Source organism: Castanea sativa, chromosome 5 (assembly GCF_040712315.1).
Source record: "Castanea sativa cultivar Marrone di Chiusa Pesio chromosome 5, ASM4071231v1".
NCBI lineage: Eukaryota > Viridiplantae > Streptophyta > Magnoliopsida > Fagales > Fagaceae > Castanea > Castanea sativa.
In genome coordinates this window covers 61,605,080-61,630,370 of record NC_134017.1, presented here as the reverse complement: position 1 = coordinate 61,630,370, position 25,291 = coordinate 61,605,080, and the positions used below count along the sequence as shown (strand labels likewise).

General features: G+C 35.0%; 2 protein-coding genes across 2 annotated transcripts; both read right to left on the bottom strand.

Moving 5' to 3' along the window:
* Positions 1-651: 651 nt before the first annotated feature.
* LOC142637069 (pentatricopeptide repeat-containing protein At1g30610, chloroplastic-like) lies at positions 652-18,685 on the bottom strand. Its single transcript, XM_075811360.1, has 9 exons — positions 16,987-18,685; positions 15,974-16,165; positions 12,942-13,023; positions 12,622-12,813; positions 9,112-9,225; positions 8,237-8,327; positions 8,002-8,159; positions 2,261-2,692; positions 652-1,073 (listed from the first exon to the last, which is right to left on the bottom strand). Exons 1-9 carry the CDS (start codon positions 18,294-18,296, stop codon positions 672-674), a joined length of 2,973 nt encoding a protein of 990 aa, XP_075667475.1. The 5' UTR covers positions 18,297-18,685; the 3' UTR covers positions 652-671.
* Positions 18,686-23,182: 4,497 nt separating this feature from the next.
* Positions 23,183-23,599, bottom strand: LOC142635562 (syntaxin-112-like). The gene has a single exon (XM_075809699.1). The coding sequence runs from the start codon at positions 23,597-23,599 to the stop codon at positions 23,183-23,185; it is 417 nt and encodes a 138-aa protein (XP_075665814.1).
* Between the last annotated feature and the right edge of the window lie 1,692 nt (positions 23,600-25,291).

Sequence of the window (25,291 nt, the reverse complement as noted above, 5' to 3'; positions counted from 1 at the left end):
CATAAAACAAATTAACTTCATTAAATAGGCAAATTTCATTTCACAGCATTAGACTGATTTTTATTTTTGGCTTGATACCAAACTTAGAGGTACATTCTATAAACGTTGTTTACATGTCAAGCAAGGTAGTCCATATCAGCAATCCGTCATTTTAGGATTCCAAAAGACTTCCATTTACTGATTTAAGAGCCTTTGAGTTAGAGAAGCGCTCCATTTGGTCACGTAAATGGGCTCGAGTGTCCAAATAAGTTTGTTTTGGGACGGAGATGGAGGGATTTGAATACACAAGGTAGTCCATATCAGTTTTGTTTTTCTTTTCTATATAAATAAGTTTGTGCGTTTGAGTTTTTTTATTTTTATTTTTATTTTTTAGATTTACATAAATCACCATAAGAAGTAGGAATAAAGGCCGGGCCTTAGTGGGATGGCAAGTGTTTATTACTAAAAATAACAAGTTGTAAATGGGTCTTTCTTTGCCTCTGAAATGACAAGTATGCTTGGATTCAAATCCAAGAATAAGCCTCTTCAAAAACTATCAGGGGGTAATACTATCTACCAATCACCTCTCTCATACCCCACAAAAGTGGGAGTTTTAAGCACCAGGTACTCTAAGAAGTAGGAATGCTTGTTTCTGCTATATAATGGTAAAGATGAACACAAATAATAGTTAATCAGGATTTAAAAGCTAATTCAGTTTGAGTACTACAAACAGTTTCGATTTCTTTAATCTCAGCTAATGTCATATGAGTCCTACAAAATTCTTTACAAGCTGATATGAGATTCTGGACAGCTAGGTTTGACAATTCAGTTCTGTTAGTATGGATGCCAACCTCTTGTATCAACCGAAAAAGAGCATCGTTTCGAAACCTGTGAGCATTTTCCTCAAGCAAATTCAACCATGCCGAATTAGAGAATGCCTGCAACTCAGGCATGGAATGACTAGTTATACAGGCGAGGGCAGCCATATAGTCATCATTCTCTAGCTTCATGCAAAACTTTTCTTTGACAAGGGCAGGTGGTAGTGTCCTATCTGCCTTGGTCAAGTGATTCCAAGTTGTTTCCAGTAACACTCCCTGGCAATTATGCATAGCTCCCACCAATGAATAAAAATAGAACTGAAGATTAAATTAAACTACAAACAAGGAGATTTTCTTTTCCTAGTATTCTACAAAAGGGAAACACCAAGTGACATGCAGTGCGAGAGACATTTTGGAGATTCTAGTTATGCCAGACCCATTTGGGAGATTCTGGTTGATGATTAAACATCTCATTCTGGAACTCACATCTGTGCAGAAGCATGCATGCATGTGCACAAAAATAAGAACAAAATAAATAAAAAGGCCACAAGAGACACACAAGTACATATGTAAAACTCCATAAACACTCTTGAATGATATAGGTAAATTTTTTTTGAGGAACATATAGATAAAAGATTTAAGAGTTAGTATATATATGAAGAGTATATAATCAGAGATCTTTTTTTCCTGGTATGAAATCGCTAAAAGATTATCTTTCAAAAACACTGAATTCCTTGGGACGTCACTAAGACGAGTATGGATTGTCAATGTTTTAGATAATGGGTGACAAAGCAGGGCGGATGATGTCACGATGCTCAGAGGAGAAAAATTATAAACAAAAACAAACAAACAAACATGTATGTTTGTGCATGGGTGTGCATGATTTTTTGCAGGGAATATCTTTGATGATAAATTTCCAACATAACCCAAAACCAAAGTTTAGACCCTTGCATTACCATACTATCAGTTTCACTTTTTCTATTCTTTCAGTGTTGAAGTCCAATATTTTAGTTTCTTTGTTCTTTTCATTTAATTGGCAACATATCTAGATATCCCTGAAAGTTTAATTACTCCCTGTTACTTTCATAGCACTTAATGAACATACACTCTACTTACAATAAAAATTGAACTAAATCTAATATCTTGGACATAGAGGTTCAGATTTGGGATTTCTAAAAATATTATCTGTTTGTTTTTACTATTATATTTATATATGTTCCATTCACTCCAATGGATAAACACCAAAACACATAAACATTTCCTTTCCATAAGATGTCCAAACAAGTATTATGCCCCATCAAAAACAACAGCAGTAACCATGCCTTGCTCTCAAAATTTCAGGGTGGGCTATGGATCCTCAATCAACTAATCAGAGTCAGCCAAAGATTATTTCCACCATTATATTCTATCCTTAGCATTAATCTTATGCCATGAAATGAACTAAAGGGGGGAAGGGAAGATACCTTTACAGCTCCAGAAGCATTTAATATCATCCGAAGATGACGTTTTGCATTGAAGTGAAAACCATGGTGCAGCATCCCTCTGTAAATATTCTCAAAATCATCCCACCTTTTTTCTGCAATGCATGCATCCAACATGGTGTTGAATGTGTAGATATCTGGTATCACATGAACCCTGTAATCAGATTTCCTGCTGATATGGTTCCTATCCTCTGACATCATATTGAAAAGCTTTTTTGCTTCTTCAAACATCCCATGTTCTAGGTAAGCTTTCAACATTATATTACAACTAACAAGATTTGGGGAGCAAAAGTTCTGCATTTCTTTGAAAATGTAAGCTCCATCTTCAATGTTTCCTGAGTCAATACAAGCTTGAATTATGCCAGTGTAAGTCACTACTAGAGGCTTATTTGCGACCTTACATATTTTCTCCATCTGTCAAAATAATGAACGTGAAAAATATGAACAAACTCTCAGCTGCAACCATGAATGAATACACACACATACATTCTAGGAAAATAGCTCAGCCAGATGTTAATATTGTAATCATCCATACACTTTTCTTGTAGATGACTGACAATAATATTATCCGCTTAGTACTCACATGTGACTTTTGTTAATATGTGGAACATCAAATCCCAAGAAAAGGGCCAAGGGTACTGTAGGAATGTTGTACTGGGTAGGACAAAAAACAAAGTTCCCGCATTATATGCTATATTGCATTCCATTTAGTTTGCAGATCAAAGAAGCAGAAAGAAACCTGTATATTTTGACCAGCACACCCACTCCCCCCCCCCCCAAAAAAAAAAAAAAAAAAAACTTAAGTGACTTGATCCAGAGGTAATGCTGCTCATCCACCTTGCATATATTATACTTTATTATGTGATAGGGAAAGCACGCTATGTGAAAATAAACTATAAGTGATAGAGCGCATGATATGCAAAAATATACATATATATATATATATATATATATATATATATATATATGTGGTAAGGAACCACTATGAAAGGTAGACAAGGGAGAACAATAGTTCAAACATTATATAGATTAGCCAATGATTCATCAACACTCAAGACAATGAAATCCTATAATATTAATTAAGATAGCTCATACTCAACTCAACTCAATTCAATTAAACTTAACTATGCCTTAATCCCAATAAATTGGAATTGGCCATGGATTCTCATTACCAATGGGGGATTGGTTATATGTAATCTTTCCCCCTCTTATTATATGAATCACGCCCACCTCAATCTCATTATCCCTGTAAATTATTAATCCAAAATACCGCTTTTCTACTTTTACTAAAATTGTAATCTACATACTAGGTTCTAGTCCCACTCAACCGAAGGCCCTCTAGATTCCGAAGTCTCCAAACTTCCAACTTGAAATTAATTCCTACCCTAGTGTCGTCAACTAACACAAAATCATCCACAAAAAAACATATACAAAGGAATCTCATCCTGAATCGTTCTAATAAAATCATCTATAACTAGTGCAAAGAGATAAGGACTCACTGTTATTATCATTCCCTATCCTCACCTACTGGTCTGTCGTTCTGGTGAAAGATGGTGTGGTGTTCGAAGGTCCCATTTAGGGTTCCCTACTTTTCCTCAACTGTTGCTCTAGGGAAGATCTTTTATATATATAAGTAATAAAATACATTAAAAAGAAGAAGGGTGTCACCTGAGTATATAGGAAGTATACATCAGGGACAAAAACAAATCAAGTGCATAAATTACAAAAGTCCATGAAACCATGGACTGAAGAAAAAGAACGAAAGCCTAACACTGCAACCCAATCTAGAAGAGTCTTAAGGAAGAAGAGTTTAAGATTTGAAACTGATCTCTCTAAATCCTCAAAATGCCGGTTATTCCTCTCCCGCCATATGCACCACATCAAACAATGGGGCACATCCATCCAAATAGCAAATTTCCAATGCCTCCCAAACTTTCCTTGCTGACAAGCCACAGCTCTACCACTGTTTTTGGCATAACCCAGTGAATGCCAATCAAAGTAAACACCATTGACCACAAAATGGGGGGAGTTCGTGGATCACCTACCCCTTCATTGTCCTATAGCTTTGGAGCTATGGACTATGGAACTCTGTTTATTTGGCCTTCATTGGGCTATGCCAAAAAGAGTCATCGAAATGCTTGCAGCTTGGCAGGGGTCCTTCGGCAAGCATAGAACATAGGCTTTTGGAGAATTGTGCCACATTGAATTATGTGGTGTCTTTGGAAAGAATGGAATTCCAGAAGTTTCGAGGGATGTGAACGGAATATCCTTGAAATTAAGGCCTTCTACCATTGTACTTTGTACGATTGGAGTGCTGCTTTTATTTCTCCTTTGATCATTGTATTTTGACATGACTGTACTTCTCTCTTAGTACACCACCGGTATACTAGGGTTATTCTCTTTCTAATACATTTTACATAACTTATCAAAAAAAATATAAGGACTCAATGTTAATACTTGATGTATACCTATTTTGACAGGATAGGAAACTCATTCATGATTCCTCTACTAGTTCACACACTAATTGTCACTCTGACATAAAAATAATCACATTAATCGCCTTGTGATAAGATTAGCTCAAATCTGAGTCAATAATTTTAGGACACTTAGTTCTGTCTTGACCATAACCATTGTAATGTTCTAGTGGTTTACACCATTAAGTAGCATTTTATTATTTATTTAATTGACTTTATTTGGTGTGAACTTCATTTTGATTTTGTTTCTGAATTTAATGTAATTGATTATATTGTATTTTTTTCCTTATTTGTTGTAACCTTTTTTTGGGATAAATAACGAAATTGTATTAATCAAAGATCCAGGTACACCAGGGGTGTACATGGGCTGTACATCAAACTCTTACATTGCAAAGATCAAGCATTTCTGAAAAATTAGAACATGGAAAAAGTTATAAAACCGAACTCCAATCCAGCAAGGTGTGGAGAAGGAAAGATTTAATTTTCCGGATGCAGGAAGCTCTACTTTAAGGTCACAGGATAACATTATCAGACCGATTGAATTTGATGGAATAATATGGAATTGAGATTTTTCTCTCCAGCTTGGGGGTGATTCCAAGCTATAAAGCCTAGGGTTTTAGGCAGCTCTAGGTGGTGAAACCTAGAGTTGGTAGGTTTTTCCCTTCTTTCATAGTCTTGCAATCTCCATGTTGCATCAACTTGGTATTAAAGAAAAAATTGACCTTAATTCAAGAAGCATCATTAGAAACCAACAAAATTTACCAACCATCACAATCACCACAACCACCACCTTCCACAATAGACTAGCCCTTAAACAGCAACCTACCATATGAATGAGAACCCACCACCACCAAGCCGTTGTGAACCAACCTTCAAAGCACACAATCGGATTAAAACAAGTCAAACCGCCACAATAACAAAATCCAAACACTCAAAGCTTCAAAACCTAGCCACCACTAAACCCCAACCAAGCTGCCAACCCTGAACCAGAACGCTGCTAAAATGCCAACTTACCCACTATTGCAATTGACCAGAAACCCCAACCAACACATTGACATCATGACCAAAGACCCTCACCAAGAACCCAACAGGAAGAGAGAGAGAAATGTTAAGCAAACACCCATAACCCAATTCGGGCACCAATCAACTCTATGAGCTTTCAATTATCGCTACAAACCAGTGACCCAACTTTCTCAACCCCTGCTCAATACAATTGGAATCTCCAGCTGGACCATGAGCTTGTTGTGGGAGACACACTTAATTGTCCTGTGGTCTTTGCAAGTTATGCCGAACCTTACACACTGCAGGTTCACAACCAGCGTAAGAGCAGATACTCACCCAGCCTAGTCCAGATCAACAAGCCGATTCTTATTACAATTTGTTGAAGCTTATTATTTTAGTGCACAGTGTTATATTAGAAGAATTTACTCTCGATGTTCATCAAGTGAGATGAACCAATTCTTTGAACAGATAGGTTTATTAGAAGAACAGAAGGCCAGGTTTGCCAAAATTAAGCTCATAGGTAGAGCTAGGGAATACTAGTATGGTAGTAAGAACCTTCTCCTAAAAGTAACAACGATGCGGATACTAGATTAATGTTGATTGATTCCATTGGTCTAGATTATGGATTCAATTTAGTTTTAATTGATTTGAGGGGTTTAAGAGATTCAATTGTTATTTTGTTGTAACTAGGGAACTTATTTATAGGCCCCAAAGGAAACATTGTTGATATGTTGAATTTAAAGAATAAAGTGGAATTGATTTTTCTCTCTATCTTGGTGATGATTCCAAGCACCCTTAGGTGGCTAAGGTATTAGGAAGCTCTAGATGGTGAAGCCAGGGTTTGCAACCCATGCTGCATCAACTTGGTATTAGAGCATAGCTCAATCCAATTTTCATCAAAACCCATACCTAAAACCCATCTAACCTGAAATCCACTGATGTAGCCACGGAACATAAATTTGTTACTATTTCACCAATTTGCCTATTCAAGATTTATTCTATGGGACCCACATGTAATGTCCAATTGAAGTAAAAATCGTGTAGTTTTAAAGGTCTATGTGTCTTAGGGTTAAAGGGAAAGTTTTTAATTTAAGTTTTATTTAACAAGTTACAGTCAAAATTGTAAATACTGCAAGTCAGGCTAAGTAAGGTTATTTTGGTAGTTAGTTGGGTAGAGGTCGAGCATTGTTGTGGTGGCAAGTGCCTTCTGACCATTGTAGTATAGTTAAGTGTATAATTTCTAGGAGATCCTAAGTATCTTTGAATTTTTTTTTTTTTTTTTTTTAAGTCCAACTTAATATTTTCTTAGGTTTTTAGGGTCAGTTTGAGATCCAATTATTTTGCTAAAACTGAAATCTTTTTGCTGAAAATACTATAAATAAAGGTAAAAGTTAGTTGAAATAGTACAGTAAAACCCGTAAATAGTACCAAAAAGTGCAATGAGGCCCATGAATAGTAGCAAAAATAAGCTGAATAGTAAAATAAGTTGGCAAAAAATAAGCTAGCTAAACAAACACTTACTTTACTAATTAAACTAGGGATTCCTAATACTACTTTCTTTTTTTGGGGATAAGTAAGAAAAAAATTTATTAAAAAAGACTACTTTATGCGAAAAGATCACAAAGCAACCAGGGATTACTAATACTACTATAAAACAAAGTCTTTATATATTATTTGTTCTCAATGCACTAAGAGATAAATGGAATTAATAATGTATGTTTTGTGCTTTGAGGTATGTTGACCTTCAAGGTTATTGTTCACAGATTGTTGGCAGATTCAATTTTAGTTTTTTCTCACTTCTTTTGCAACCCTAAGTCAGATATTTTCCCTTATTTACTACAACCCTAGTCATTCTTGAGCCTAACCCTTCTTTCTAAAAGTTCTAACCCTAACTCCACAAATTTTCTGACCACAAGAACAAATAGACAAATCCCTTGGTTTGTCCTACATTAGTTTTGTAATTGAAAACCAAGCAAAGAAGTGTTAGTTTTGGTTGTAAACTAAATACAGCAATGAAGAGAGAGAGAGCACTAACTACTTCCTAAGTAGCATTATCTTCTTAAATTACCAACTTTTCTAGCCATACAACTCCCAGAGCATTAAGAGAAGTTTTGTCCAAGCTTTTTAGCACTTAATAGCTACATTGTCACTAAAGCAAGATGAAGTACCAGCCTACCAAAGCCTAAATACATAAAAGGAACGTCCACATAAAAAATGTAAATGTAAGATAAAGCTTAACAAAAGTACCAGCTTCAATGCTTCTTGGCACCTTCCAGCAGTACAAAGACAGCGAGCCAGGTCATAATAAAGAGCTGCAGAACCTACTATTCCTCGCCTTTCCATGTGTTGAACAGCCAAAAGAGCTTCATCTGTTTTTCCTTCCTTCCAAAGTGTATTCACAACCACTGTTTACAACAGAAGTCATTGTCATAATGTAACCAAACATGATAGCATGTAAAAGAAAAGAAGCTAAGTAAAATACCTTTATATGTTAAAGCATTTGGAATAGAAAATTTCTGCAATTTTTGGAAAAACTCATGAACTAAGTTGTACTTGCCACATGCAAACATCACCTGCTCAAGCAAAAACGCTTCAGGTATAGAATTTTCCAGGTTAACACTAACAATTAAAAGGGATATTGAGCATAAAGCTGCAAAATATCTTCATATATATTATAAATTTATTTAAGAAGAGGATCTACCTCGTGTGCTCAGGAAACATACATAAAGTGCTCCTAGAGAACAGCAATAATTGAGAGTTGCAATCTAAAAGAAAGAGAATCAATGGAATCTAAAATACAATGTATCTCACCAGGGCCCAAAACATGGAACCATTCTAACAATGTTCTTATAAAAGAGGATTTCAGCTAGTTTCATAAACCCAGAATATTATTTTTATTTCTCAAGCAAAAGTGGCAGTTCAGTTGCATATTTTATGAACCCAGACTATCGTGTTGTCAAATTATGTTTGAGCTCCCAAATAAGATATCAAATGGAGCACATAACTGTATAGTCAAATAAGATTGTATTGGATGTGAATATGGTCACTTTCATTGGGATGGAAGGAAAAGCTAGTTCAACAATGTTTATATAGTTTTGGGCCAATAGCAAGCAATTCCACACATTTCTTTTGTATAATAACTAAACACTACAAGAAAAAAAATATCCCACATGGCAACTTCAGAAATTGCCTGCTGGAAGGATACATGTTCATGCATATCAGGAAATCAATTGAAATCTTAGTATTTTAATAAAAAAAATTTCACAAGAAAGAAGTAAACTGAGTACCATGCCATTAAAGTGTTACTTTAATAGTGAAAGAACGGACCACAAGAAAGCAACTAATGGCAGCTCTTACCTCCATGACAAGTCCATATGTTGTAGAAGAGGGCTTTTGGCGTTGTTGCTTTAACTGCTGCAAAACCCAGAATGCTCCTTCCCATTTTTTCTGCTGGACACAGGCATTTAGGACCTATAATGAAGAGACATATAAATCATATAAGTGAGATATTTTGGTAAAACTATTTTATAACTAAAGAAATTCGTTTAGGCAATGCTAAGGGGTTGATCCATGAGTATGAAGAGAGGACCACCTTAGCCTGGAAATTTCAAAAATCAAGGAATCGTTAAACTCAAGAAAAGAGAAAAGATAGATATAGGCAGATCTTATCATCCGTGCAATCAAAAGAATGCAAATATGTCATCTTAACCTTGACCAAGGATATCCCCACCCCTTCAAACTAAAAGTTTTTCCTCCCTAACATAAGAAAAGCAAATCAAACAATACCAAAAGTCTTTTCAGATAAAGCTCTTTATCGCAAAACTTTACTTAATCTCTACTTCCTACAACAATACCAAAAGATGTTAAGAGTACCAAAATCCAAATTCATAAAACCAACCGTCAAAACCCTAGTGCCTATGACAAGCTACATGAACTAGCTTGAGATCTAACTAAACCATATATTAAAAATTACAAAAATAATAATAACAAATAAAAAAAGCCCTGGCTTTATTACAAAACCTAAAATCACTTGGTTTGAAGCTGTTTCCAGTTTGAAATCTAGGCAAGTCAACGTTGGAACGAAGGCAGACAGGATGGAAGTGATTGCATCTCTTGAAAGGGGGTAGAGATACTTTAATAAAAAGCACTTTTTCAAATCTACCCACTTACTTCTTATCTCTGTTTCCTATTCCAGCTGGTGTGATTCATCATATTGAAAAATATGGCGCAATTTTTCATGAAGCGGGTTGGGTAATGAACCCAAACTTCAGCATAATTTCTTAGGGGTGGTATGGGGGATGAACCCAAATTTCATTCAATTAAATGGGCTACTATTTATGCTCCACTTTCTTCTAGTGGTTTGGGGATTAGAAATCTGAGACATTTTAATGAAGCTTTGCTTGGGAAGTGGTTGTTGGAGATTTGGGTTTGAAAGGGATGCTCTTTGGTGACAAGTGATAGAGGCAAAGTATGGGTGTGTGTGGGGTGACTGGTGTACTGGTCCAGTATCTGGTCCCTATGGTGTAAACAAAGGAGGTCTGAGGTTAAATCTTATTTCAAAGCTCTAGCCCCACATGGCAGGGTGTGTTTCCCTTGGAGAAGTATTTGGAGGCCTAAGGTCCCATCAAGAGTGGCATTCTTTTTGTGTACTGCAGCTTTGGTGCAGATTTTAACTATAGACAATACGAGGAAAAGACATGTTCTTGTGATAAATTGGTGTTGTATGTGTAAGAGGAGCGCCGAGATGGTTGATCATTTAGGTGGTGTTTGGACAGAGCTGTTTTCATCACTCATATCTCAGTTTTGTTAACTCATTACTCAAAACACAAGTGGGCCCCACGCATACAAATGTTGTTTGGCAATATTTCCTCTCCCAATTTCCTTAACTCATTTCCCACTTTTTTGAGTTAAGAGTTACAAAACTGAGTGAGGAGAAAAATTTGTTTTCAAAACACCAAAATTGAGTTCTTATGGCAAAGTTGTAAATACTCACACGTGTGGGCCCCACAACAGTGACTGGTCACATCACCTCATCAGTCTTCACTCCCCCCAACTGTCACATGCACTCCCATCTTAACCAACTCTCTTCACTCTCTCATCAGACCACCTAAAGCAAGTCTCAAGTTTCTTTTCTCCTCTCCCAAACCCACGGCAACACCACACGGTGAAACAAGCTCCAACCTCCAGTCTTGCACTCCCTTCCCGACCCTTGAAGCTCCAGCTCCGGCCTCTGAACATCTTCAGCTCCGCCGCTCCATCAGCTCCGCCGCTCCAATCCAGTACAAGGCACCGCCGCTCCCTCCATCAGCCTCTTCCACTTCCAAAGGTTGCAATGTCTTGGATTTGTAGCAGCTTTTTTATGAGGGACTATCCAACCATGTTCCACCATGTCATCATATGGTGCAATGCCATTGTGGGTCCTAGCTGAGCTGGCAGGATCTTGTAGTGAGAGTCACAAAGGAAAGAAGGGAAGGGAATTTTGTTGGTTGGTTTGGACATGGAAATGGACATGGGGGCATTTCTCTTTTCTTTTCCTTTCTAAAAAGGAGTAATAGCTCTTTCCACTTGGGTCCCGCATTGCCAACAACTTCTTTTGTTGGTTCTCTAACTGTAAGTTCTTTCTAGTTTTTACCTAGCGTATTCTTATGTTGGGTCAACAATTTTCATGTGTTTCCTGCTGTTTTTATGTGATTTTCAGTTTAAGTTTTGGTTTTTTTGAGGTGGATTAGTTTTGCTTACTTTAAAAGTACTTGTGTTGTTTTAGCAAACTTTCTATCTTAACAAACTTATGGTTTTCAGTTAAAAATGGTGATTTTGTGAAGTGAGTTGGTTTTAAGTACTTGTGAGTTAGGGAAAGGTGTTTGAGAGATGAAAGTGCAAAGCAAAAAATGAAGGGCTCTCCGCGGGTAACCGTTCTGTGCACACTGCACAGTGGTCAGCCCGTGGGTCCCACAAAAATGTGAGTTTTTTTTTTTTTTTTTTGAGTTTTTAGGCAAGAAATTGAACTGGGATTAGTTGCCAAACAAGGGTGGGAGTGTTTTGGGGATTTTTTAAGTTATGAGAAATGAGTGATGAGTTTTGAGTGATGAGTTACCTATCACTCAGCAACCAAACAAGGCCTTAGTGTTACATTGCTCTAGTGCTAGAGAGTTGTGGTCTATGGTACTTAGCGTCTTCGGAATTCAGTGGGCAATGCCTAAAGGAGTAACAGAGCTGCTAGCTTGTTGGTAGGTTGGGTTGGGGCAGTATCAGTGCATAGAAATTTGGAAGGCGATTCTTCACCATTTGATGTGGTGTCTTTGGTGGGAGACGAATTCCAAATGTTTTGAGGGCTGCAAATGGAATCTATTGGATCTGAAGTTGATGTTTCTTCAAACTTTATTTGAATGGATGGTTGCATACAGCTGGTTGTCTTTTTCTACTCTCGTAGATCAGATTGATCATTGCACTTATAGAATTTAATTGTGGGTATAACTTTACTATACTCCCTATAAACTGGGCTATGCCTCAATATATTATCATTTACTTATCTATCTAAAAAAAAATTGGGCTATGCCTATGCCTTTATATTATTGATTCAACAAAGTCAATTACTTATCCAAAAAAAAAAAAAAAAATCACTTACTCTTTAGAAAGTGTAGAATCAGTAAAAGAAAATTACCATCTGACAATTTCAAGAATTCTGTCATACTTAAGTTGCAGCTCACAGATTTAACCATTTCTAAAATAATTATAATTTTTAATTTCTATCTTCAAAAGTATGTCATGTAACAGGTATAGAAACTATCCAATCATGCAGGTATGCACCAGTGAAGCAAATACAGACCATTATCTTTTGCAGATTGAGCTCAATCGAGTATTACTCACCGCATTGTAAACCATGATATCTGGTTCCAACTCTGGGTCCCACTTCCCAATTACCCCGGTTTTGAACTTCTTCTTGGGAGGAGATCGCATACTATCAATTACATCAAAAAGTTCCTTCAAATACCCCGCTTTTCCAAGAGTGACAGCAATACATTGATAAGCGACTAAATCAGGATATGTAGACACTTGTTGCTGGAGAGAAATTAAAAAATAAAAAATAAATAAATTGTATTTTCTCTCAAAGCTTTCTCTTTCCTCTTAGCAAGGTGTATTGCACAAGCAGAAAGCATGCTATATGCAAAAAAATAAATGTATAATACCTGCATTGAATGAAAGACATTGAGTGCCTCCACAGGTCTATTCGCCTTTCCAAGTACATCAAGTGCAGTCGTGTATATAAATCTACAAAATGAAGAGGAAATATAGTCAAAAGACCCTTTCTGTACAACGGCCATTATCTTAAGTCACTAGAGCCAAATAGTATTTCCGGAACCACTTGCTTACTAGATTATATATATATATATATATATAAAAAAGTACCACCTGCTTACTTGAAAATGTTGAAAGATCCCAATAGAAAGGTTCCAAGAAAGGTACATTCAAGATATTAAGATCCCAAGCACTTAAATTCAACTCACCATTATTCTTAAACAGAAAATTCTTAAAATAGGGAAGTAGTTAATGCAAATGCCTTCCATACAAGTTTGGCCCTGACAAGGTTTGTTAGAAGCTAGGAGTAGCAGTTTTGAGGTAGAGGTTTCTATCTTTCTTTCTACCCTCCTATTATTTCCTTCCCTTGGATGTTGGTGTGGCAATTGAAGGTTCTTCCAAGGGTGGCTTTCTTTTCATGGTCAGCTTCTTTAGGCAAGATTCTTACAACTGATAACCTTCGAAAAAGGCGTATTATTGTTCTTGATTGGTGTTACATGAGTGAGAGGTGTAGGGAGTCAGTGGATCATCTTCTACTTCATTGCCCTATAGCTTTTGAGCTGTGGTCTTAGGTGTTTTGATTGTTTGGTCTTCATTGGGTTATGCCACAAAAGGTAATTGAATTACTTGAGTCTTGGCAAGGTAAATTCAGGAGACACCGTAATACTGATTTTTGGAGACTTGTACCGCATTTCTAGATGTGATGTATTTGGAGTGAAAGAAATGCAAGATGCTTTGATGGCTGTGAGCAGTCCTTGTTAGAGATTAAGTCTTTTTTCTTACATACTCTCCTTGTATGGAGTGTGGCTTAGTTGCATTTTTCTTGTTTTTCCCTTCTTGTTTTACTTGATTATTGTAATTTTAGTTCTTGATTTTTGCCCCCACAATACATCCCCAATGTACTCAAGTTGGTTATTTTTTTCTTAATAAAATTTTCCATTACCTATAAAAAAAAAAATTAAAAAAAATGCCTTCCATACAAGTATTGTTAACGTAGATCACACCACTAATAGAAATAAAATAAATAAAATAAAATTATACTTAAAACACCAATCTATCACAAGAACATATGACAATCTAATACTTACTAACAATAGTAATAATAATCAGGAATATTATTTTGTTTGTTGAGCTTTGAAACTTATTTCCTTGCCTTATCGACCTTGTTTGAAATATTTTTGGGGTCTTAATTCTTACATAAGCTCCTTAACTGAATATAACAGAGTCTAATTTTTTTTAATGTAGAGTGAACTTCAATATACTTACGAATTAGGGGTTTTTATATTGATATTCCTTGCAACATAAAAATAAATCCAAGCCAGTACAACTATATAGACAAAAAGATAAAGATACTGGCACAAAATAACAACATGAGAAACATTCTTGCATGAGTACATGAGTAAATGTACTTCAGAAAATCATTTAAGGGCTGTTTGGCATTGCAATCAAGAAGCATTGTAATAACCTTTTCCTTAAAAGTTCACCAAAAAGACCAAAAGAGAAAGATAGATGTACTAGACGTATATGTATGTAAATACACATACATACATACATTACACTTTTCCACCCTAAAATATTACCCCCAATTACACCTAACTCCCTGAACTATCTAAGTACATGCTTGACCCCACAAAGTTATAAATTTGTTTCAATTTCCACCCTACAGTCTATTTTTGTGTTTTGTCTGACGGATTTTAACATTGAAAGACCAATTTACCCCTCTATCCAAAGCAAACAACTAGGGGGTAAATTGGTATTTCAATGCTGAATTTTGTTAGAGTTAACATTAAAACATACAACAGAGAAGTAAGTGTAACGTATTTTTTATATTGGGGGGGTTGATCGTGTGTTTCAATAGTTCAAGGGGTTAGGTATAATCGAGGTGATAGTTTAGGGTGGAAAAGTATAATTTGCCCATGTATATGGGCAAACATGTTATATATGTATATGGATAAACTATTTTGAAATATGTATTGTTTGATCAATGACTTTAGAGCTTCTACAATATTGATAAACTACTTTGAAATTATAACTACTCAAACAAGCCAAAAATTGGTTGAAGCAAGTTCAAAACAGATTTTCTTCATAAATATTTAAGGACCTCCATCAGGACCTTCATTTTATTGGTACCTCTATATTTTTATAAGTAATAAAGATTTTCATTAATAAAAGGGAATCTCAAAAGGAATGGCTTTCAAAAGATGGCACATATCCCAAAAAAAAGGAGAGAAGTAGCTTCCTAAAGATGACTGCTGAAGATTCAAGTTTTGATTGGTACCTCCATGAGGACCATTACCACCAAGCCACTACCACCTTTGCCATCAATATTGCAACTTCTATGCAACGGTAACATCATCAACCAGGGCTAGTGTTAGTAAATCCTAACAACCACGACAACTAACTACACAAGATCATCAATCCCACCCTGATCAGACCCATTTTAATCCATTCTACCAACTCTAAACCCATTAGAACATACTCTGTAATCAAACACTTCATCCAAATACATAGTTCAAAACTTTGTATTAATGTCCTGTGATGCACTGAATACAAGGCTTGACTCTTTCTCTAAGAGAGCTAGAGCTAAATCATCCAATTGTAACAGTTTCTCTAGAAATTCTGTCATGACATTTATGTACAACCTGTAAAATGATTTGAAACAATGTAGTTCTTTTTTTAATATAAGTAATTTGAAACAATATAGTTTGATTGTTTAAAGGAATTTTTGCACTCAATGTAATTGTGGTGCCATTTCAAAACACATGTAACCTACAACAAAATTCATTACTCTAATGCTTAATATTCATGATACTAATTACAGAAAAGAAGAGTCTCAAAAAAAAAATTACAGAAAAGAAAAGAAAATGCTCTTTTAAAACATGTGTAATGTTCATCAGAGAGGCAAAAAAAGGGAAAAAGATACCTGGGCCTGTGGGATTTGAAGCGCTCACGCATCTGAAGCCACTCAATGACTTGTAGCACCCGCCTCCAATTTCCTAGTTTTCCCAATAACTGGATAACCCTCAATATAGAATGATCACAGAATCGGATCCTTGCACTTCGCATTGTCTTTGTAAACATCCATTCAGGCATGTCTACATCTGCACCATTCAACCTGTTAAAATAAACTACTTTAACATTAGCCAAATCATGAGAATTAATATTTAAGATAAGTTAGAATTAGATAATGAGATATTTAGATTGATCATAAAACAAAGAAAGATAAGACTTATCCAAGACATGACAAGCACAGCAGCAAATGTCATCAATATGCATTTGGAGGGGTACAAACTGCAGAGAATATTGTTTAAAAATTACAATTATTTTTTTCTAAAAAATCTTCATAGCAGTAAATTTTCTCCACACAAGTATTAAATCTTAACAAATACCAAAAAGTTAATTTCTTGTTTTATCATTTCAGATTATGGATCATTTGTCAAACAAAATTATATACAACTCCTCATAACACCCAAATTTTGTTTGCCAAAATTAGTGAGATAATATCAACATCACAAAAGTTCCCATGACCAGTCCACTATAATTAGTATTCATAACTGGTCCTTTAAACATGCCATCATAATATCGTTGACAAAAATTCCAATTCACGACGCAAAGAACTCACAGATAATTTGTAAATCAGTCTAAATATGGAAGCTCATGAATTCACATGATACAAGTGACATTAACATATCAAGACTTTATAAAGATATACATAATGGACCTCATTATCTAACAAAAGACCAGACTTTACAATATTTTGGAGCATGCAGGTCTACATCCAACTAGAGGGAACTAAAATCAAACTGCAAGACATAACAAAAGTTGTTAATATTATGTCTAATTATGAGTAAAACATTATATTGAAACAAAATAGAAATAAATTCATCCAAAACTAGGGACACTAGGAGGGAAAAAAAAGAGAGGAGAGCAACAGACTGCTTTGCTAGCTTCTGAATTCTCTCTTCCATCTCCATCCGTGAAACTCGTGGCTTGTCCACAATGTCACCGAATTCATCAAAATTCTTGAAGGCAGCTCTTTCCTCCTCTGCGCCATTACCATCAATTCTTTCAGAGAAAAAATGACCTCTTCTGGTTAGTGTTCCTTTTTCACGCAAAAGATCATTATTAGCAACTTCATCAACTTGCAAGTACTTCCTCTCTCGTCTGCCATGCCTATCAATTCCAGCACCAATTTTCTCTCCAATCAAGGTTTTATTGATTGATTTGTCATCCCACTGGCTATTATCAGTCCCCTTCTGTCTCAACATGCCCCCGGAACTTGCATCACTAACAATTTCCCCATTATTAGCAACTTCTTCAACTTGCAAGTACTTCCTCTCACGTCTGCCATGCCTATCAATTCCAGCACCAATTTTCTCTCCCTTCAAGCTTTTATTGATTGATTTGTCAGCCCACTGGCTATTATCAGTCCCCTTCTGTCTCAACATGCCCCAGGAACTTGCATCACCAACAATTTCCCCTTCTAGTTTGATACTATGGCGCTGTCTTTGAACAGGAACTAATGCCTTTGACACTTTTTGTACCCTCCAAGCCTTTGTACTTTTACCCAAGTTGGAGTCCTCCAATTTCAGTTGAAAACTACTAGTCTGATGTTGCTTCATTAATTTTCCACTTATATGGCCTTCGTTGGCATCAATTTCATCAACAAATTCTTTACTTGCTTTCCCTTTGTAACCAAACTTACCCCTTCTAACCTGACTTTCTTTGCTCGTGATCCCATAATCCTTCTTAGATAACCCTTCATGTTTTACAACTTTTAACACCTTTTCTTGATCCAAAATACTTTTCTTTTTCTCAAATTCCTTCAATTCTACATTTCCTTTATCTCCTTCCATTGTTGGCGTCCTAAAAAGACCCTTTTCTGTGTCATTGGGCTTCTGTTTTTTCAACTTATTATTGTTATTATTATCAGCTTGCTTCCTTTCCCTACGAACTCTAACAGACTCCATAGCCTTCAAATATTCATTGAAGGACGGCTTAAACTGAAGCTCCCTCTCCAGAATCCCACCACCCACCAACCTATTATTGTTATCAGACTCTCCCTTCAACAAAGCATTAATTGCTCTATAGTTTTGTACTTTAACACCAAAAACATGGACCTTCTTCACAGTTAGACCAATAGGGAAGATGGGTCTCCGAGGAATCAGAACCCCATTGAAAGAAAACGAACTCCAGGTACAATTTGAAGCAAAAATACCGTTTCTTTCAAAATAAGAGACACCCATTTGCGCATTCGTTAAAATACCATTGCAAAAAGCATAAACAACAACAAAAGGAGGCTGATGAGAATTCAAGTTTTAAGAAACTCAAACAAGCTTTTGAACTTACAGGAACAATTTGGCTACAAGGAAAACTTGTCTCAGTTTCACTTCCACTCCCACGCACAGCCTGCCAATGCCACCGAAAGATAAAATATTTAAGGTTGCTTTGTCTGATTCACAGTGCTCACTGACTCGGGCGGTTCTTTTTTTTTTGCAGAATGGGTTGCGAAGTTTTGATAGGGCTCAATAACTTAGCCCAAAAACTTGAAATTTTGATGAGCTATTGAAGGCGACAGGCGACCCAATTGCAAGGAAGGTTTCATATTCACACATCGCAACTCACTTCTTCGAAGACATGACCCAAAAGCTCAACTTTACAATTTCAAGATATAACTAAAATAGTGTCTTGACGATTTCAATTAGACTGTATAGTGTTTACCGCATTCTAATGGGAAAAATTTAGCTACAAAATTAGTTGTAGCTTTAAATTACAACCTTATTTAATATATTTTTATTAAAGATGAATTTTGATAAATTTACCATTCGATTACATTTTTTTCTTATATCCTCTATGCTTGCAAAATTTTTAGAAAATTATAGATCAATAGTTATGTCATTAATAAATTGTTTAAATTACAAGTTTTTGTAGTTTAAAATTATGCATAAAATATAAATTTATAAATTATATAGTAAATAATATTGATTGACAAAAAATTTGATATGTATTAAAAACGTAAAGAACATGTGATTTAATAGTTATATGTTCAAAATATGTAGTAAAGTTTATTTATATTGAGTAAAGTTTAGCATTAGGTTACAACCAATTTTGTAACTAAACTTTGTCCTTATATAATTTAAAGTGTGTACTAATTATTAAATATACGACATACTGAATTAGGAAAAATAATCATTGTTATTTGCTTTGTACCCAATGAAATCCATTTCATGTTGAAGATTTATAAATTATTTTTTCTCAACTCTGTTGACCTTCTAATTTGTTTATCAATCATATGAGAAACTGAGAAAATTTAAAAATCAAATTTTAGAATAGAAATAATGTTCACCTTCAACAAATATTGTTGCTGATATGTTTATGTCTATTGACATGTTTAGTAACAGATAGGTGAAAATTTTCACTCCAACATTTGGGGATTAGGTTTGATGACATCTCTACCTCTACATTATGAGTTGTTTAGATTATTTTGATTTTGTATATATAAAAATTGCAATTAAAACTGAAGACACCAAAAATATGATTAATTTTCTCCCCGTATATCTTGTTACCATAAAAATTCACATGAAGTGGAGTGCATAAATAAACATGACATTATTCATAGGGAAAATTTTAAAAACGTACCATACACTAGAGTTATTCTATTCTTAAAACATAAATTTTTTGTCCCTATGAAAATTGTTAAATAGACTACATTAACCAAGGTTTTTACCCCAAAAGAATAAAAATTAAAATTAAAATATCTCCATGATTTAATATAGTGCATACCTTTAAATATTTTCTAATAGATAAGACCATAAGACTGCACAATATTTTGGTATTTAATATTAACCTAGAGGTCAAACTGTCCCGAGCTGACATCGTAAGAAGCCCTTTTCAAAGCGAATAAACAAATCCAGTGTTGGATCATTTTTCTACTAATATTAAGAAGCAGACAGACAACAAATTCTCGAAGTAGAAATATTCAACATTGTTCACCATCGTAACTTTAAACTTTCCATTAGGGATCATAGCTTCAAACATGAGTGTCATCTGTGAGGTAGATGCAGCATGCATCATTTTGATATGAAATTCAATCATTAGTTCAAATTTAGTAATTGATACTTGCTACCCATACAATGCCATTGTGGAAAAATCATGATTGCATTGAATGAAGACCATCACTTCATGCTACCATCTCGTGGTGGTGCATTGCAATGCTTATAGTTATGTTTGTAATTTTCTTGTTGTTTTAATGTTTATACATAAAAATATGTTCAACTCTTTTATATTTATATTTATATATATACACACACATTACATTCCACCAAATATCATTCAATTGACTACATGAAAATGAAACTGTGGCATTTGTGTTATTCATCATTCTCAAGTCATTTCAAATGCAAGTAACACAATAAAGAGAAAATAATGCAAGCCATCTTATTTGAGAGTAATATAGAGAGAATGGAATTGAATCATTTTGGAAATAAAGGATTGAATATATAGGGATATTTGGGAAGTTTTGGTAAAAAATATATTCAATCTTATTCCATTCACTCTCATTCCTCCCAATTTCAGGGGAAATGAAAATTTCAGGTTTTAAGGAAATAAAAAGAAATGAGTGTTCTTTCCTACCCATTTTATTCCCTCTAACTTAAACTCTCAAATAAGGGAATAGATTTTTCATTCCTTCCATTAAAACTCCTAAACAAGAAAAAGAAAGAATATTCTAAAATTATTCTTTTCATTCCTTTACATTCTCTCCCCATAATGAAGTCATAATTTATTTTATATTCCTTTACATTCTCTCCCCATAATGAAGTCATAATTTATTTTATTTTATTTTATATAAGTTGGTAAAAATTAATAAAAACCTTGAATTTTATTAAATCATATAATGGTGCATTAATTTTGAAAAAATATTACAAACCTTTCATTCGATAGAAAATTCTAGTAAAATACATTACACGACCTATTGCCCTCATTATAATCTAAATAAAATAAAATAAAAATGAAAACACTTTAATCTGCATCCTCAAATCTTTGGAGGTTAATTTTTGAGCATGGTTTAAATTGTGCATGAACATGATTTTTAAGCATGATAATCTAACTTGATAGTTTAATTTTTACTACATAATGAAAACCTAATGTCCCATGTATATGTTAAAGTCATTATTCATGCATCACATCTCTAATTTAACAATGCAACGTTGATTTCTTTTATGGTGTGTTTGTTTGGAGGTAAAATAAGGTGGATAGAAAACTTTGGAGAGAAAAAGGGAAGGTGAACTTTTTTGGAGTGTGTTTGATTGAGTGAGGAAGAAGGAAATAAATGATGGGGCCTATGTGTTTTCTCCTCAGGCCCACCAAAAATTTTTTTTCAAAAATTGGGAGACAACTGATGGGAGAAAATAAGGCTACTTAATGGACAAAAATGTTCATTCGTCTAGTTCTTTTTTTTTTCTTTTCCTTTCTTGAAGTTGCCTCTTCTTCTTTTTTTTCTTTTTCCTTTTTTGATTTCCTATGTTGTGGGTGTGGTAGTTGTTTTTTTTTTTTCTTTTTTTGTTTAACTAGACATGATTTTTTTTTTGGGACATGGCTTTTATTTTTTAATAAATTGGGTGATTGCTTTTTTTTGACTTTTTTGTTTTAATTGGCCATCATTTTTTAACAATGATATATGAATAAATTTATACAAACTCACTTTTTCATCCCTCCACTTTTTCACTCTCAACCAAACAAAAATGAGAGAAATTAAAATATTTTTTATTCTTTCACTTTTCTATCCTCCCACCATTTTCTATCCTCCCACTTTTTCATCTGTCCAACCAAACGAATTTTAAGATGGTCATAATGGCACATGATCATGTTGATGGAAACATGATATTGATTAAAAAAAACAAAGATTAGCTCATGAAATAATCATTTGACTAACACTATAAGAGATCAACCATTTATAAATGCGATGAATCATGATTTATAGACAAAGAGGGAAAAAATATATTTTGTTTAAATTTATCAACCATGTTTTGTGATGAAGTAAAAAAAAAAAAAAGAATAAAAAATAAAAAACTCATTTTACACTAATCATAATGGGTAATAGAAATTTAAATAAAGAATTAGATATATGCGTTGCATTTCAGTCAAGTGCCTGTAATGGCACAATTCAACTTAATATAGCTAGCATGAGAGGATCTCTTAAGCTAATCCACTAGTTCATTTGTTTCCTACATATTTATGACCTTCTCTTTAATGGTTTAAATGTTGTAATTATTACAACTTTGATGTAGAATAAACTAAGACTCACTTAGACAATTTTTTTTTTATTACACACTTACTCATTTGTTGACAAGTGTGGAAGAGCTTATTAAATTCAGAAGAGAAAACATTAGGTCCGGAGCTGGCGTAAAACCAGTGTTTTTCGCCAGCCAATGAGACCATGCCACGTTAGAGTTCACTTAAGTCAACAGTATAACCTCAAAAAAAAAAAAAAACATTTCACGCTCTCAGCTTCCTCTGCTTCCTTCACGCCATTCCTCTCTTCTCATCTCTTCCTTCACGCCGAACCTCCACCACCGCCACACAGATCACTGTTGTTCTCACGCCATTAGTAAAACACTATAATTTCCATTCATTGGTAAGTGAAGAAAAGATAGAGAGAGCACGCCTTTGCCATGACAGATACAAAAGCTCTAGCAACCCAACATACACATATCAATATTGCACAAAGAAAAACCCACATACACATATGCATATACATACAATGATAAGGGTTAGCTAAAAAAAGCCCCCATATAAAAAGAGAGAAGCAGGACATAAAAACAAACAAGAATAGGAAAGCTTCCCACTTAGAAAATTCTCCAAGCAATCTACTCAATCAAAATCCAACTCTAATGAACATTTACCATGATTTGAGAAAACGTCAAAGTATATCAGACAAGAATCACTATACCAAAAGACAATGACAGAATCATATCTAAACTAAAAGCAATAAGAACAGCAAAAGAAAGAGAACCCTTCCCAAAGCTCAGAAAAGCTCAATTAGAGATGAATTTACAGAGCAAAATCCCTCCCTCTGGCCTTACCAACAACAAGTCCTTGTACAATCACCAGATGGTTTTCGGACCTTGCTTCTTTAGGAAGCTAACATAGAAATGACGCACACCAACAGTATAATCACCATGACAGCCCAAACCCAGTAAACCCATGCCTTGTTCTTCTTCATCTGATTGGCATAGTAAGGAATGTTAGTTCCACCACTGATAAAGTGACCAGCATTGGCCACATTCTCTTCAATATCATCCATCTTTTCTCCTTGTGTCTTAACCAGAACAACCATGTCAAGGAAAATCTGATGAAGCTTAGTCAAGCTCCTCTGAATATCCATTAAAGCCTCATGCCTCTCTTTACTCCTCAAATCCAACTCAGTATTCCCTTCAAATAGTTGAACTTTCACAGACCCTGAAATCATCTTGTCAAGTCTGTACTTCACCGGTTGCCGTGTAGTACCTCCTCTTGTGATCTTCCTTATGAACATACACTCACCCTCCATTCTCATCAAAAAGGAAATGCTCAAAATTTGAAACTTTCCGATGAAGCAAACAAAAAATCCGAACACCCAATTCGAAACCCAAATTGGGGAAAAGGGAAAATCATGAAAAACAAACCTTTGGATTGTGGCCCACGACGACTCCGGTTTGTTTCCAAGCTCCACGCACAGCTCCGGCGAAATCTGTGGTGGTGAGCTCTGGTGGATGATCTGTGTGGCGGTGATGGAGGTTCGGCGTGAAGGAAGAGAGGAGAACAACGATCTGTGTGGCGGTGGTGGAGGTTCGACGTGAAGGAAGAGATGAGAGCAGCGATCTGTGTGGCGGTGTGGGGCGGTGGTGGAGGTTCGGCGTGAAGGAAGAGATGAGAAGAGAGGAACGGCGTGAAGGAAGCAAAGGAAGCTGTGAGCGTGATTTTTTTTTTTTTTTTTTTGAGGTTATACTGTTGACTTAAGTGACCTCTGACGTGGCGTGGTCTCATTGGCTGACGTAAAACACTGGATTTACGCCAGCTTCGGACCTAATGTTTTCTCAATTCAGAAACTCTCTCATATTATATGAGTATTTGTGGCCATTTAGCTGGTGGACATAGTGTGTTTTGTTCTTAAAACAAATATCTACTGTTGAGTGTTTGTTGGCTTGAGAAACTTAGAATTGGAGCTCTAGACTTGCTAGAATCACAGAGGCTTTTGTAGAACAACCAAATCGATTTATATAATGTGCTATATGCTTGATTTGGTATATCTATAAACCTTGATTTTACAATCATTCCAACAATGCAAAAAAGGCTTTTAAAATGGATAATTAGACAATAATTAAGGGTTTTTTTAATACAAGATAGAAATTATACTCTAGTCTAATCTATGTGTATATATGTGTAAAGCTCCCTCCTAAAGTTTTCAACCCCAGCTCTTTCCCGGCCCTTACCTCCCACACCCTACAAACACTTATACTCGTGGAGTGATTATCGCGTCAAGGGTGCGCGGTGGTGTAATTAAGGGTTATTAATACCAACATAAATGTGATTTGACATGAAATTGGTAAGAATCCTTATTTTACCTTATTTAGCAATCCCCAAAAAAATCTTAAAATGTAAAATTTACTCTCTAAGTTTCATTACTTTTCATTTTAGTTCTTTAAGTTTACATTTGGTCATTTCAGTCCTTAAACTTTCAAAACTCGTCAATTTAGTCTTCTGTTAAACTGTCATTCATTGCTGCCGTTAACACCCCAAAACAACGTAATTTTGGACTGATTTTAAATTTTAAATATTATTTTATTATTTTATTTCTTAATTTAAACAAATTATTTATTAAAAAAAACAAACAAACAAACCCCAAATCGTATTAGCAGAGCACCAAAAAGAACCAAAATCCCTACCCTAACCCAACAACTGAGAGAAAGAGAGAGGGAGAAGGAGAACGGAGGATATTCCTAATCTTCAATGTTTGGAGTCCTTGAGAAGGTTGTATATGAGTGGTTAAAGTGCATGCCCCTCAGTAATTTTAAAAAACTAAAAGGAATGAAATTTGAGAAATTTTCGCTTATATATCTGTAGGGACATTGGGCCCAGTAATTTATAAAGGATGGCCCAAAAAATCTCTTGGGCTAAAAAACCCAATCCGAGGATGTCAAATGAGCTAGGGGTACATGAATGTACCTCGTGAAGAAAAGGCTAGGGGAAGATGTGATAACGT

Coding starts and splice junctions, on each gene's coding strand:
- LOC142637069 (XM_075811360.1), bottom strand. CDS start 18,296: ATGGGTGTCTCTTATTTTGAAAGAAACGGTATTTTTGCTTCAAATTGT. Junction 9,226..12,621: donor ATATCATGGTTTACAATGCG/GTGAGTAATACT, acceptor TCTTCATTATAG/GTCCTAAATGCCTGTGTCCA. Junction 8,328..9,111: donor CATATGGACTTGTCATGGAG/GTAAGAGCTGCC, acceptor TTGCTTGAGCAG/GTGATGTTTGCATGTGGCAA.
- LOC142635562 (XM_075809699.1), bottom strand. CDS start 23,599: ATGGAGGGTGAGTGTATGTTCATAAGGAAGATCACAAGAGGAGGTACT.